At 38.3% G+C, this 13,515-nt stretch overlaps 1 protein-coding gene across 5 annotated transcripts in view; it reads right to left on the bottom strand.

Moving 5' to 3' along the window:
• Positions 1 to 388: 388 nt before the first annotated feature.
• Positions 389 to 13,515, bottom strand: part of MRPL42 (mitochondrial ribosomal protein L42) — a 35,932-nt gene continuing 22,805 nt past the window's right edge. For 4 of the 5 annotated variants that reach the window (XM_011933829.1, XM_011933836.1, XM_011933858.1 and 1 more), the window contains one exon: positions 389 to 1,884. In XM_011933829.1, coding sequence (XP_011789219.1) covers positions 1,839 to 1,884 — 46 coding nt within the window. In that variant the 3' untranslated portion in view covers positions 389 to 1,838. The remainder of the gene's footprint in view (positions 1,885 to 13,515) is intronic. The other variant, XM_011933849.1, reaches the window with a different exon arrangement.

The raw sequence follows: 13,515 nt of genomic DNA, 5'->3' as shown, positions 1-13,515 counted from the left end.
CTTATCCCTGGGGGGTGGGGGAGGAACAGAGGGCAAGTAATGCTGGTGATGGAATATGTGCTTATTTAGCAAAATTAAAAATCAGCAAACCATGAAAAGCAAAATCCCAGAAAGCACAGTGTTAATCTATACTTCCAGTACAATAAAGTCAAAGTTAATTCTCCAAAGCATTGACACATAAGTATGTGGATTTAGACGTCTTGGGTAAATCCCTAATTTAGTAGAGCTTTCTACTTGGAAGAGAAGAAAATCTTCGTCATTATATTTTGATTTGTTTTTCACTTCTTTCTACATTTATAACATAGCTAAAAATTTGTAGGATTCTGGATATAAGTCAACCTGAAAGAAAACCAAACATTTTTCAAGAATACACCATTGACAAAGCTGGTAAATATTTCTGATTTATCAAGTTCAATCAAACTTTTTCTTTTAATCTTTCCAAATCAAATTTACATTAATGGAAAAAGTAAACCACTTAAAAATATTTCCTTTGGGTAACAGAGGGTCAACATTATTATTTCCTTTACTCTCTCCTAGTCACTATTCCTCACACTTCACTGGGCACTTGAAACTTAAACTAGAGTTCCTTTATTAAAAGAACTAGATCAAACAATAGACTTTGAATGAGAAATTATTTTTCACATCAATTTTACAAATACTGTATCACAAACATTCTACAGTACAAATTTAAATCCTTATTAAAAGATTCTTCACTTCCTAAATAGAAACTGAAGGGGAAGCAATGCTATTAAGGATCACATATAAGCTAATAGAGGCAGCAGAATTACCTATTAACATTCTCATAACACCAGTCTAGTGACCTTAACGTTTTAGTCACAGAGCTGCAGCTGTTTGCATGTGTTCTAAAGCTAGCATAATCTTTAAGACAGCCAGGAAAAAAAACCCTCAAAACAAATTACATAATATTCTATCTAGAAAAATTTCTAGGAAAGCACATTCTTGGGTGAAAGAAAACCACCCCTTTGTCATTGTGATGAACTGAAAAAAAGCTTTGGAGCCTGATAGTTTGGCTCCTGGCTCTCCCACTTTTTTGGTAGGGTTCAAGTTACTGTAAAATGTAATTATACTCCTTCAAAGGATTATTTTGAGAATTTAATAAGAATGGATGCAAGGGGCCTAGCAGATAGTAAAACCTGATTAAAATATCACTAATTTAATTATTTCCTAGAAGACGACTGAAACATTACAACATTTATTTTCTTGGTAGACCGTATGAGTTTATTCTCAAAAGCAATTTAAAAATCTCCTTCATGAAAGCTATGCACCTTTTTATTAATCATATTTACACTACTAACAATGTTTTGCTGATGATTAAAAATACTTAAATCACAGTAGACACCCAAAAAGAGATGTTTCTCAACTTATGGTAGGGTTACATCCCAATATACCTACTATCAGTTGAAAATATTGTAAACTGAAAATGCTAGCCTGTCTTAAATATGCTCAGAACACTTACAGTAGCCTACAGTTGAGCAAAACTATCTAACACAAAGCCCGTTTTATAGTAAAGTGTTGAATTTCTGATGTAATTTATTGATATTCTACTGAATATGTATGGCTTTGGCACTACGGAAAAGTCCTAAATTGGAGACTGTACATAAATAAAAGACTAAAATTGAAAAAGAAAAAAAGAAAATAGGTTTCTCTAAATAAGAATGTCAAATCCAGAATTACTTTATATATAAGTACACATTCTAATATATGAAAAGATATTTTATCATTATTACTTGACTGTATATTAGTGAATACACCAGACTACATTTTCTCAAATGGCAAATGAGGCACATTTCTCTTTGATTCCCCCAGGAACCTCAGCATCATCTGTCTTTTGGAGGATTCAGATTCTTACGACGTCTGTGATACCTTGAAAAGAAGAAAATACTTGGAATAAGATGATTTTAATAAAAATCATTCCTGATATAAATCTAACTTCTATGATTATTTTGCTATTAGAACTATTTTTTAAAAATCAATGAAACTATGTATCAGGCATTTCTTAATAATAAGCCACATTCTCCCATTGTGAAAATTTGTTTTCCTTTTTATACGTAATCATTTTTTTTTTTCTTTTCTAGAGACTGAGTCTTGCTTTATTGCCCAGGCTGAAGTGCAGAGGTTATTCATAAGTTCAACAATAGGGTACTACAGCCTCAAACTCCTGGTACAAGGGATCCTCCTACCTTACCCTGCCTAGCAGCTGGGACTACAGGCACACCACCACATGTGGCTGAGTTGTTGACTATTAATTATATTAAGCATTTGAAATAGTTTTCTTTCATATCTTGAGGATAATTACAACATGGTAACCTAGATGACTGATTTTGAATTAAAAACTAATGGTTTTTTGTCTTAGTAGTAAAGCAATATCACATCTGGTGAGATTTAGGCTTCTGAAACATAAAAGAAACATCACATTGTGAACACGAATGTGTTCTGTTAAAGTTTTATTTACAAGGGGCTATTTTCCTCTACATGGAGGTCTTTAAAATGCAAAATCATGTTTTAATATAAAATAAGATATAACTAGTAATATGTTTGTGGAAAAGTGTATGATGTCATGAAAAATGGAGGAATTGCAAATCAGAACAGTGAGGAACCTTTTACTTGTTTTTGAGATCACAAACATGTTAAAAATCATAATGCCCAATCCAAGCCCAGGTGTGGTGAAATTAGCACTATCAGACCCGACTGGTTAAAAGTATAAACTTTTACTTCAAAATACTTTTGAAAAGCAATATAAGATGTATCAAAAAATATTCATAACTTTTGACCTAGTAATTTCTCTTCTAGCACTCTGTCCCAAAGGAATATAGAAAAAGTAGTTAAAATATTCAGGAAGAACACAGGAGCAAATTTACATATACAGTATGATTATAACCATATAAAAATAAGCAAACTAACGAAACTTACATATAGATATAAAGAAATGAAATGCATTGTTAGCAGTGATAGTTTTTGAGTGATTTCACCATGGAGAATTTTTTGTTTTGCTCCTCTGTATTTCCTTATTTTCTTCACTGATTTAAGAAAAATTTCTGCATAGAGTACATGTGCTTTTGTGATGAGTTATCTTCAAAAATGTCCTTCTGGTCAGATTCTGGCAAGTTGGCCACAAGTTAATTTTTGTTTTCAATTTTTTGCTAATGTGGAAATTCAGTTTTACACTATAAATGGTAAGACATGTACCCTATGATCTTTAGTTGTTGTGATTAAGATAGCTAAAGCATTTTTTTGCTTCAGGTTTCATAAAGGCAACTTCCTGACACACTTATTTTTTTTTTTGGAAAATTTGCAAAATACAGGAACTAAATTGAAAAGAATGAATTACATCTGTATATATCAACATGGAACAGTAAGTTGTCAAAAAACACACACAGTAAAATACCATTTGCATAAACATTTCTACATGTACTTATGTTGGCATAGAGAAAATTCTGCTTTTTTTCTAAAAGGTTCCATTAACATACCAGATAATCAAGGTTGTACTAGTGCAATAGCGTCTCTGAAAGGCATTCTCTGAAAGCAAGGAGAATGGTCATCGGGAATAGCGAGCGGGTCTACAAGGGGTTTGGGAAGTCAATAACCTCTTGAAATTATTTGTAAAAATTGTGAATATATGTTTTTCTGGGCAGTGGACTGAAAACTTTTATCAGCTCTCCATGAAGTCTGAGACCTTCAAAATGCTAAGAATCATCCATTAAAAATGTCATTCAGCATACACTGTTCAACTGTATTTACTACTCAAACTGAAAATGTTTGAGACTCTGATAGCCCTAAACTGAACAAAGTCAAGTTCTAAAATACGCTCAACAAACGTCAAATGGCATTTACAGATTTCTTATCATGCATGAATTTTAGTGTACACTATAATCACTAGCCAAAAGCAAGCACCTTAATTTTAGGATGACCTTATTCTATCATCCACACTGGAAACTTTGCAGGCACTATTAATAATTAATACACAAGTTAAATTGAGATTGCTCCTGGCAAACCAAGTTATATTGTTACACTTCTTAAATTACACAATGACTCGGTGACAATCTGGAACACTGGTCCACAGCTCTTAACCCAGAAAACTTTACCTCCTGGTTCATACTAAGCTAGGTAATCAAATCTGTTTCCTACTGATGGAAGTAGCTAATTTTTGTTGTCTCCATGGGAAAATATTAAAGTCGTTTCTTAAATGAAGTAGTACCATTATTCATGCGTTTGTAAGATTGCCCTATATTTCAGAAATTTAGAATTATTTTCTCCTTCCTTCATGCCCGTCTGCCTCCCTCCCTCCCCCACACCCCCTCTCTTTTTCTCTCCTCCTTTCTTTCTTAGAGTCAGGGTCTTGCTCTGACACCCAGGATGGAGTGTAATGAAACAATCATAGCTCATTGCACCCTCAAATTCCTGGGCTCAAGTGATCCTCCCACCTCAGTCTTCTCAGTAGGTAGGACTACAGGCATACACCACCATGCCCAACTAATTTTTAAAAATTGTGGGGACCGGGCACAGTGGCTCATCCCTGTAATTCCAGCACTCTGGTAGGTCAAGGTGGGCAGATCAGTTGAGTCCAGGAGTTCGAGACCAGCCTGGGCAACACAGCGAAACCCCATCTCTACAAAAAATTTAAAAAGTAGCCAGGCATGGTGGTATGCATCTGTAGTCCCAGCTACTCAGGAGGCTGAGGCAGGAGAATCTCTTGAACCCGGGAAGTGGAGGTCGTAGTACACTGAGATCAGGCCACACTGCATTCCAGTCTGGGTGACAGGGCAAGACCCTGTCTCAAAAAAAAAAAAAAAACAAAAAACAAAAAACAGGTATTATGAGAATCAGAACCATTTATCCATTTTAAAATGTGTGAGCACCTACTATGTGTAGATCCTAATCATTCTGTAGTACACAAAACAAGATAAAAATCCGACTTTCATGGATCTTACATTCCAATACAGGAGATAGCAAAATAAGATAAATAAACTGGTCAGGGAAGGTTTCATTGAGTAAAACCCTGAAGGAAGTAAGAGAGCTAGCTTTACTGATACTGCGAGACAGTGTGTTCTATGCAGACAAACAGCAAGTATAAAGGCCCTGAGGTGGAACGAAGGGCATGTTCAAAAGCAAAAAAGAGGCCATCTAGCCAGAATACATGAACAAGGAAAAGACAGTAGTGCATGAGAGTAGAAAGGTAATGCAGGACCAAAGCATGTAGGTAGTTGTAGGCCAAGAGTATTTCTGAGTGAGATAGGAAGCTGAGCATTTCCTTTTTTTTTTTTTTGGAGACGGAGTCTTGCTCTGTCACCCAGACTGCCGTGCAGTGGCGCAATCTCAGCTCACTGCAAGCTCTGCCTCCCGAGTTCATGCCATTCTCCTGCCTCAGCCTCCCGAGTGGCTGGGACTACCGGCGCCCGCCACCATGCCTGGCTAATTTTTTTTGTATTTTTAGTAGAGACGGGGTTTCACCGTGTTAGCCAGGATGGTCTTGATCTCCTGACTTCGTGATCCACCCGCCTCTGCCTCCCAAAGTGCTGGGATTACAGGCGTGAGCCACCGTGCCCGGCCTGTTTGAGGATTTTCAACAGAAAAATTACAAGAACCAAGGGAAGTATTAACATGGTTACTCTGGCTGCTATGCTACAAACAGACTGCAGCAAAGGAAGCAGCTGGGAGACCAGTTAGGAAGTTATTTCAACAAAACAGGAAAGAATGGTGATTTGGACTAGGATAGTGGCAGAGGGAATGGTGATAAGTAGTCACATCTGGATACATTTTAGAGATAGAGCTAACAAGATTTGCTAACAGACCAGATGTTGGGTATGAGATAGAGAGAGGAGTCAAGAGTGGTACCAAGGTTTTGGCCCAAGCAGCTAGAAGAACAGAACTAGCATTAACTGAGAGAGCAGGCTGCAGGAGAAGCTGGTTTGTGGAGGACCATCAGAAGCGCAGTTAGACACATACCAAGTTAAGGATACCTACTACACATGTCAAATAAGCAATTGGATATATAAGCCTAGAGGTCAAGGGACAGGTCTTGACCACAGATGGATTTGGAAGCCATCATCACACAGATGGTATTTAATGCCATGAGACTGGATGAGATTCCTGTCCTAGAGAATGGAAGAGAAAAGTGGAGAGGTCCAAGGACTGATTCTTGGGGCACTCCAAAATGTAGAGACAAGGGAGATGAAAAGGAAGCACCAAGATAAATCAAGATAGTGTATTAACTTTAGATATGTAAAAAGAATTTCAACAGTTACTAAGGTCAAATTAATGAGAAAAGTAACAGACACATCATCAGGAACCCTATAGAGATACAGGGTTCCCCAGAGAAACTCCGACCAGCCTGTGCACTGGGAAAATGGGGTAGAGCCTCAGGAAGTTCGTGCTGTTTGCAGGGAAAAGGAGCCTGGCCTCTCATGATCTGGTGTGGTAACCTGGGGATTCAATCTGTGAGATGTGGGCCTGTTAATAGGAACCTCTCTCGCTTTGCTGAGTTTTTTCCTTTTCACCCGATAAACCCTGTCCTTCCTCACCCTTCAAATTGTCTGCAAGCATAATTTTTTGTGGTTGTGTGTCTTTAGCTGACCTAAGAAAAAAGTCCTATAACAATAATATTGCTCAAATGATGTGTTCTAGGAAGATTATATTAGAAGGAATACTTCATGACTTGATTTTTTTTCATGCCAATTTAGGAAGACTAAAGACTTAACCTCCTAAGTAGCTGGGACTACAGAAGCATACTACCATACCTGGCTGATTTTTTTTGTTGTTGTTTGCATTTTCTGGAGAGATGGGGTTTGCCATGTTGCCCATGCTGGTCTCCAACTGCTGGGCTCAAGCAATCTGTCCACCTCAGCCTCCCAAAGTGCTGGGATTACAAGCGTGTAATCCTGGCCCACAGATTTAATAGTAAACACTTCAGATTTTCAGACATGAGATAATCTAATCAAGGATACTTATTAGCCACTGGCCTATTCAGCATTGATTCTTCAGTCATACAACTTACACTCCCAGTTCACCCACCTTGGGTGAGGCCAGTAATTAGACGCAGGTAGTTTCAAGACTGAATGAAGTGGGGCAACACCTTCGGATCATTAAGGATCTGCTGACCTTGATTAAGAATCTGATAATGAGGAACATCTTAACCCACCTGTGACCTACCTGGATAAAATGGAACTGGATAAACCCATATAACCTGGTAGCTGAACTCTGGAAATAAAACTTTCAAGCATCACTGGGAAATTTACCAGTGTATCCTCAAAACTACCATAAAGTACCATTTCAAAGAGGAACTAAACACCTTAAAGAAGCTGTGAAGACAATTAGGTGAGATAGTATTCCATCAGATAACAATTTAGTACCCATACATTGTATTAAGGATACTATGTTAGAATTCTTGTGGCAAATTACAAAACAAATGTTCAGGTTGTTTTTTTTTTTTTGACACAGAGTCTTACTCTGTCACCCAGGCTGGTTGCACAATCTCAGCTAACTGCAGCCACCACCTCCTGAGTTCAAGCAATTCTCCTGCCTCAGCCTCCTGAGTAGCGGGGATTACAGGCATTCACCAACACACTCAGCTAATTTTTGTATTTTTAGTAGAGACAGGGTTTTGCCATGTTGGCCAGGCTGGTCTCAAACTCCTGATCTCAAGTGATCCACCCACCTCGGCCTCCCAAAGTGCTGGGATTACAGGGATGAGCCACCACGCCCAACCACATCCTTGACAAAGAGAAAATAATCCTGGGAAGAAGATTTAACCAAAAAAAGTCACCTAAAAATAAAAATATAACATTAACAGATACCTAATAATCTGTAACTATATATAGTTGTGCTAAGAGGGACAGTAGACATTCAAAGTGAATATAAAGAAGTAAAATGTCATGAAGAAAGTAAGCTAAGAGCAAATAGCAGAGGAAGAGTAAAAGTGCTGAAAACTGAGGGATAAAGCATTTTAAATAGCTTGATGTTGAAATGAGATGGGGCATGGCCGGGCGCGGTGGCTCAAGCCTGTAATCCCAGCACTTTGGGAGGCCGAGACGGGCGGATCACGAGGTCAGGAGATCGAGACCATCCTGGCTAACACGGTGAAACCCCGTCTCTACTAAAAATACAAAAAACTAGCCGGGCGAGGTGGCGGGCGCCTGTAGTCCCAGCTACTCCGGAGGCTGAGGCAGGAGAATGGTGTAAACCCGGGAGGCGGAGCTTGCAGTGAGTTGAGATCCGGCCACTGCACTCCAGCCTGGGAGACAGAGCCAGACTCCGTCTCAGAAAAAAAAAAAAAAAAAAAAAAAAAGAAATGAGATGGGGCACTGAGGTCTAATTGGGGGAAAAAAAAAAAAAAAAAAAAAAAAAAAAAGAAATGAGATGGGGCACTGAGGTCAGATTAGGTGAGAACAAAAAAAAAAAGACAAGCCCCAACTATATGCTGCCAATAAGAAATCCACTTTAAAAATAAAGACAGCCAGGTTAAAAGTAATACAGAAATGACAAAGGTGACATTACAACCAATCTCAGAGAAATACAACAGATTCTCACAGACTATTTTTTTTGGGGGGGGGGAGGGGGCAGGGACAGAGTTTTGCTCTTGTCTCCCAGGCTGGAGTGCAATGGTGCACAATCTAGGCTCACTGTAACCTCCGTCTCCCAGGTTCAAGAGATTCCTCAGAGACTATTATTACGAACACTTCCAAGCACACAAACTAGAAAATCTAGAGGCAATGGATAAATTCCTGAAAACGTACAACCTCCCACGATTGAATCAGGAAAAACTGAAACCCTGAACAGATGAATAATGAGTTCCGAAACTGAATCAGTAATAAAAAACCAACAACCAAAAAAAGCTCTGGATCAGATAGATTCACAGCTGAATCCTACCAGATGTGCAAAAAGCCAGTACAAATCCTACTGAAACTATTCCCCCCAACAACAACAACAAAAAATCGAGGAGGAAGGACTCCTCCCCAACTAATTCTACAAAAATGGCATCATCCTGATACCCAAATCTGACAGAGATATAACAAAAAAATAAAACTATAGGCCAATATCCTGATAAACATGGACGCTAAAATCCTCAACAAAATACGAGCAAACCAAATCTAGCAGCACATCAAAAAATTAATTCACCACGATCAAGCAAGCTTTCTGCCTGGGATGCAAGGCTGATTCAACATATGCAAATAAATAAATGTGATTCATCATATAAACAGAATTAAAAACAAAAAAAGATCATTTCAATAAACACAGAAAAAAACTTTCAGTAAAATCCAACATCCCTTCATGATGAAAATCCTCAATAAACTAGGCATTGAGGGAACATACTTCAGAACAATAAGAGCCATTTATGACAAACCCACACCAACATACTGTAACAAGCAAAAGCTGAGAGCATTTCCTTTAAGAACACAAACAAGACACTACTCCTATTCAACATAGTACTAGGGAAGTCCTAGCCAGAGCAATCAGGCAAGAAAAAAAAAATAAAAGGCATCCATTCAGGAAAAGAAAAAGTCAAATAATCTCTCTTCACTGATAATACGATTCAATGCCTAGAAAACCCTAAAGATTCAGCCAAAAGGCTCTTAGACCTGATAAACAACTTCAGTCAAGTTTCAGGATACAAAATCAATGTACAAAAATCAGTAGTATTCCTATATACCAATAATGTTCAAGCTGAGAGCCTGAAGTCTACAATTACAGTTGCAGATTTCAACATTCCTCTCACAATAATTGATTAAATAAAAAATGAGTAAGGATAAAGAAAACAAACAACACTATCAACACAATCCCATTTACAACAGCCACAAGAAAATGTAAAATGCCTAGGAATACATCTAACCAAGGAGTTGAAAGGGCTCTACAACAACTACAAAGCACTGCTGAAAGAAATCACAGGAGACGGCCGGACGCTGTGGCTCACGCCTGTAATCCCAGAACTTTGGGAGGCCGAGGCAGGCAGATCATGAGGTCAGGATTTCAAGACCAGCCTGGCCAACATGGTGAAACCCCATCTTTACTAAAAATACAAAAATTAGCTAGGTGTGGTGGCATGTGCCTGTAGTCCTAGCTACTCCGGAGGCTGAGGCAGGAGAATCGCTTGAACTCGGGCGGCATAGGTTGTAGTGAGCCAAGACCATGACATTGCACTCCAGCCTGGGTGACAGAGTAAGACTCCATCTCAAAAATCAATCAATCAATCAATCAATCACAGATGACACAAATGGACAAACATTCCATGCTCATGGGTTGGAAAAACCAGTATTGTTAAAATGTCTATACTGCCCAAAGCAACCTACAGTTCAATGCTATTCCTATCAGACTACCAACATCATTTCACAGAATTAGAAAAAAACTATTCTAGGCCGGGCACTGTGGCTCACATCTGTAATCCCAGCACTTTGGGAGGCTGAGACAGGTGGATCACCTGAGGTCAGGAGTTTGAGAGCAGCCTGGCCATGTGGTGAAACCCTGTATCTATTAATAATACAAAACTTAGCCAGGTGTGGTGGCACATGCCTGTAATCCCAGCTACCCAGAAGGTTGAGGCGGGAGAATTGCTTGAACCCAGGAGGCAAAGGCTGCAGTGAGCCAAGATCATGCCATTGTGTTCCAGTCTGGGCAACAAGAGCGAAATTCTGTCTCCAAAAAAAAGGAAAAAATTATTCTAAAATTCATATGGAACCAAAAAAGAGTCCAAATAGCCAAAGCAATTCTAAGCAAAAAGAAAGAAGCCAGAGACATCACATTACTTGACTTCAAACTATACTAAAAGGCTACAGTAATCAAAACAGCATGGTAGTGATAAAAAAGAGACACAGAGATAAATGGAACAAAATAATAAACCCAAAAATAAAGCCATACACCTACAACCAAGTGATCTTTGACAAATGGTGCCAGGATAACTGGCTAACCATATGCAAAAGAATAAAACTGGACCCTTACCTACCACCATATATATAAAACAACTGAAGACAGATTAAAGACTTAAATATAAGACCTCAGGCTACAAAAATCCTAGAAGAAAACCTAGGAAATATTTTTCTGCTTACATTTTTCTTTTCTTTCAAAGAAAGAAACAAAAGCTACATTCAAAGAAACACCATGCTGGACACTGGTCTTGGTAAATAATTTATGACTAAGTACTCAAAAGTGATTGCAAAAAAACACAAAAACTGACAAGTGGGACTTAATTAAAACAAAGAGTTGGCCAAGCACAGTGGCTCACACCTGTATTCCCAACACTTTGGGAGGCCAAGGCGGGTGGATCACCTGAGGTCAGGAGTTCGAGAGCAGCCTGACTAACATGGAGAAACCCCGTCTCTACTAAAAATACAAAATTAGTTGGGCATGATGGTGCATGCTTGTAATCCCAGCTACTCGGGAGGCTGAGGCAGGAGAATCACTTCAACCCAGGAGGCGGAGGTTGTGGTGAGCCAAGATCGTGACATTGCACCCCAGTCTGGGCAACAAGAGCAAAACTCCGTCTCAAAAATAAATAAATAAATAAATAAATAAATAAAGCAAAGAGCCTCTGCCCAGCAAAAAAAAAAAAAAAAAAACTATCAACAGAGTAAACAGACAACCTACAGAATATAAGATATTTACAAAGTATGCATCCAACAAAGGTCTACTATCCGGAATCTATAAGGAACTTAAGCAAAAAACAAATAACTCCACTAAAAAGTGGGCAAGGGAACATGAACAGATACTTCTCAAAAGAAGACATACAAGCAGCCAATAAACATATGAAAAAAATGCTCAACATCACTAATCATCAGAGAAATGCAAATAAAAATCACAGTGTGATACCAGCTGACATTAGTTAGAATGGCTATTATTAAAAACAGAAAAAAATAACAAATGTTGGCAAGGCTGCAAAGAAAAGCGAATGCTTACATACTGTTGGTGGGAATGTAAATTAGTTCAGCCACTGTGGAAAGCAACTGGAGATTTCTCAAAGAACTAAAAACAGAATTGCCATTTGACCCATCAATCCTGTTACTAGGTAAATACTCAAAGGAATATAAATTGTTCCACCAAAAAGACACATGTAATTGTATGTTCACTGTAGCACTACTCACAACAGCAAAGACAGGGAATCAATCTAGGTGCCTGTCAATGGTTAACTGGATAAAGAAAATGTAGTACATATATACCATGGAATACTATACAGACATAAAAAAGAATAAAATCATGTCCTTTGCAGCAGCACAGATGCAGCTGGAAGCCATTATTCTAAGCGAATTAACACAGAAACGGAAAACCAAATACTACATGTTCTCACTTATAAGTGGGAGCCAAACATTGGGTACACATTGACATAAAGATGGAAACAAAAAACACTGGGGACAACAGGCAGGAGGGAAAGAGGTGAGAGAAGGCTGAAGAACTACCTATTGGGCACTATCTCACTGCCTGGGTGATGGGTTCAATCATACTCCAAACCTCAGCATCACACAATATATCCTTGTGTACCCCCCTGAAGCTAAAAATTGAAACAACAACAATAAAAAAATCCTTATCTTAGGGTCTCCTAGGAAACCACATCTAAGACAGTATCTATTAAAATACATACATACATACATTAAACATACATAGTGAAAAGCAAGCTTAGATAACAAAATTTACAAAGCATATAGCTCATATACCACTTTGGTCTGTTAAGTTTTATACCTTAATAAGACACCCAATTTGCTTTTTAAAAAATAGACAAAATATTTCTACAGATACTTAACTGAAAACAAACAAAAACCAAAACCCAAACATATGAATGGCCAATAAGCACATGAAAAGATGTTCAACATCTAGGTAGGTTAACCTCTACCGCTAAGAATAGCCCTACCTCATATTATACCCAATTCCCTATGGGGAACATATAGAGAACACTTCCATTTTATATTTTAAATACTTCTGCATAGTTTGAAAATACTTTTTAAAAATGTGTGTTTTGGCCAGGCATGGTGGCTCACACCTGTAATCCCAGCACTGTGGGAGGCCAATGCAGGGGGATCACTTGAGGTCAGGAGTTTGAGACCAGCCTGGCCAACATGGTGAAAGCCCGTCTCTACTAAAAACACAAAAAAAAGCCAGGCATGGTGGTGTGCACCTGTAGTCCCAGCTACTTGGGAAGTTGAGGCACTAGAATTGCTTGAACCCAGGAGGCAGAGGTTGCAGTGAGCTGAGATGGCACCGCTGCACACCAGACTGGGCAACAAACAAGACTCTGTCTCAGAAAAATAAAAATAAAAATAAAAATAAAATGTGTTTTAAACCTTTTAATAAAAACGTATTTAAGAAGTTATATATCCCCAGTTAATAAATTCATAATGAGTCCCATTCTTTTGACTGCTGTAACTTAAGAACTGTGAAATATTTAGTAAATCATCCTTCTATATATTAAATGAGGTTTAAAAAGAAATAGTCTGACTAGGGAAAACAAGCTGAGAATGAATGAATGAATGAATCAATGGATGAATGGATGGATGGACAGATGAACAGACGGACAGACAG

Source organism: Colobus angolensis, unplaced genomic scaffold (genome assembly GCF_000951035.1).
Source record: "Colobus angolensis palliatus isolate OR3802 unplaced genomic scaffold, Cang.pa_1.0 Scaffold10, whole genome shotgun sequence".
NCBI classification, from domain to species: domain Eukaryota; kingdom Metazoa; phylum Chordata; class Mammalia; order Primates; family Cercopithecidae; genus Colobus; species Colobus angolensis.
The sequence above is the reverse complement of the archived record's forward strand: the minus strand, read 5'-3'. Positions and strand labels throughout refer to the sequence as shown.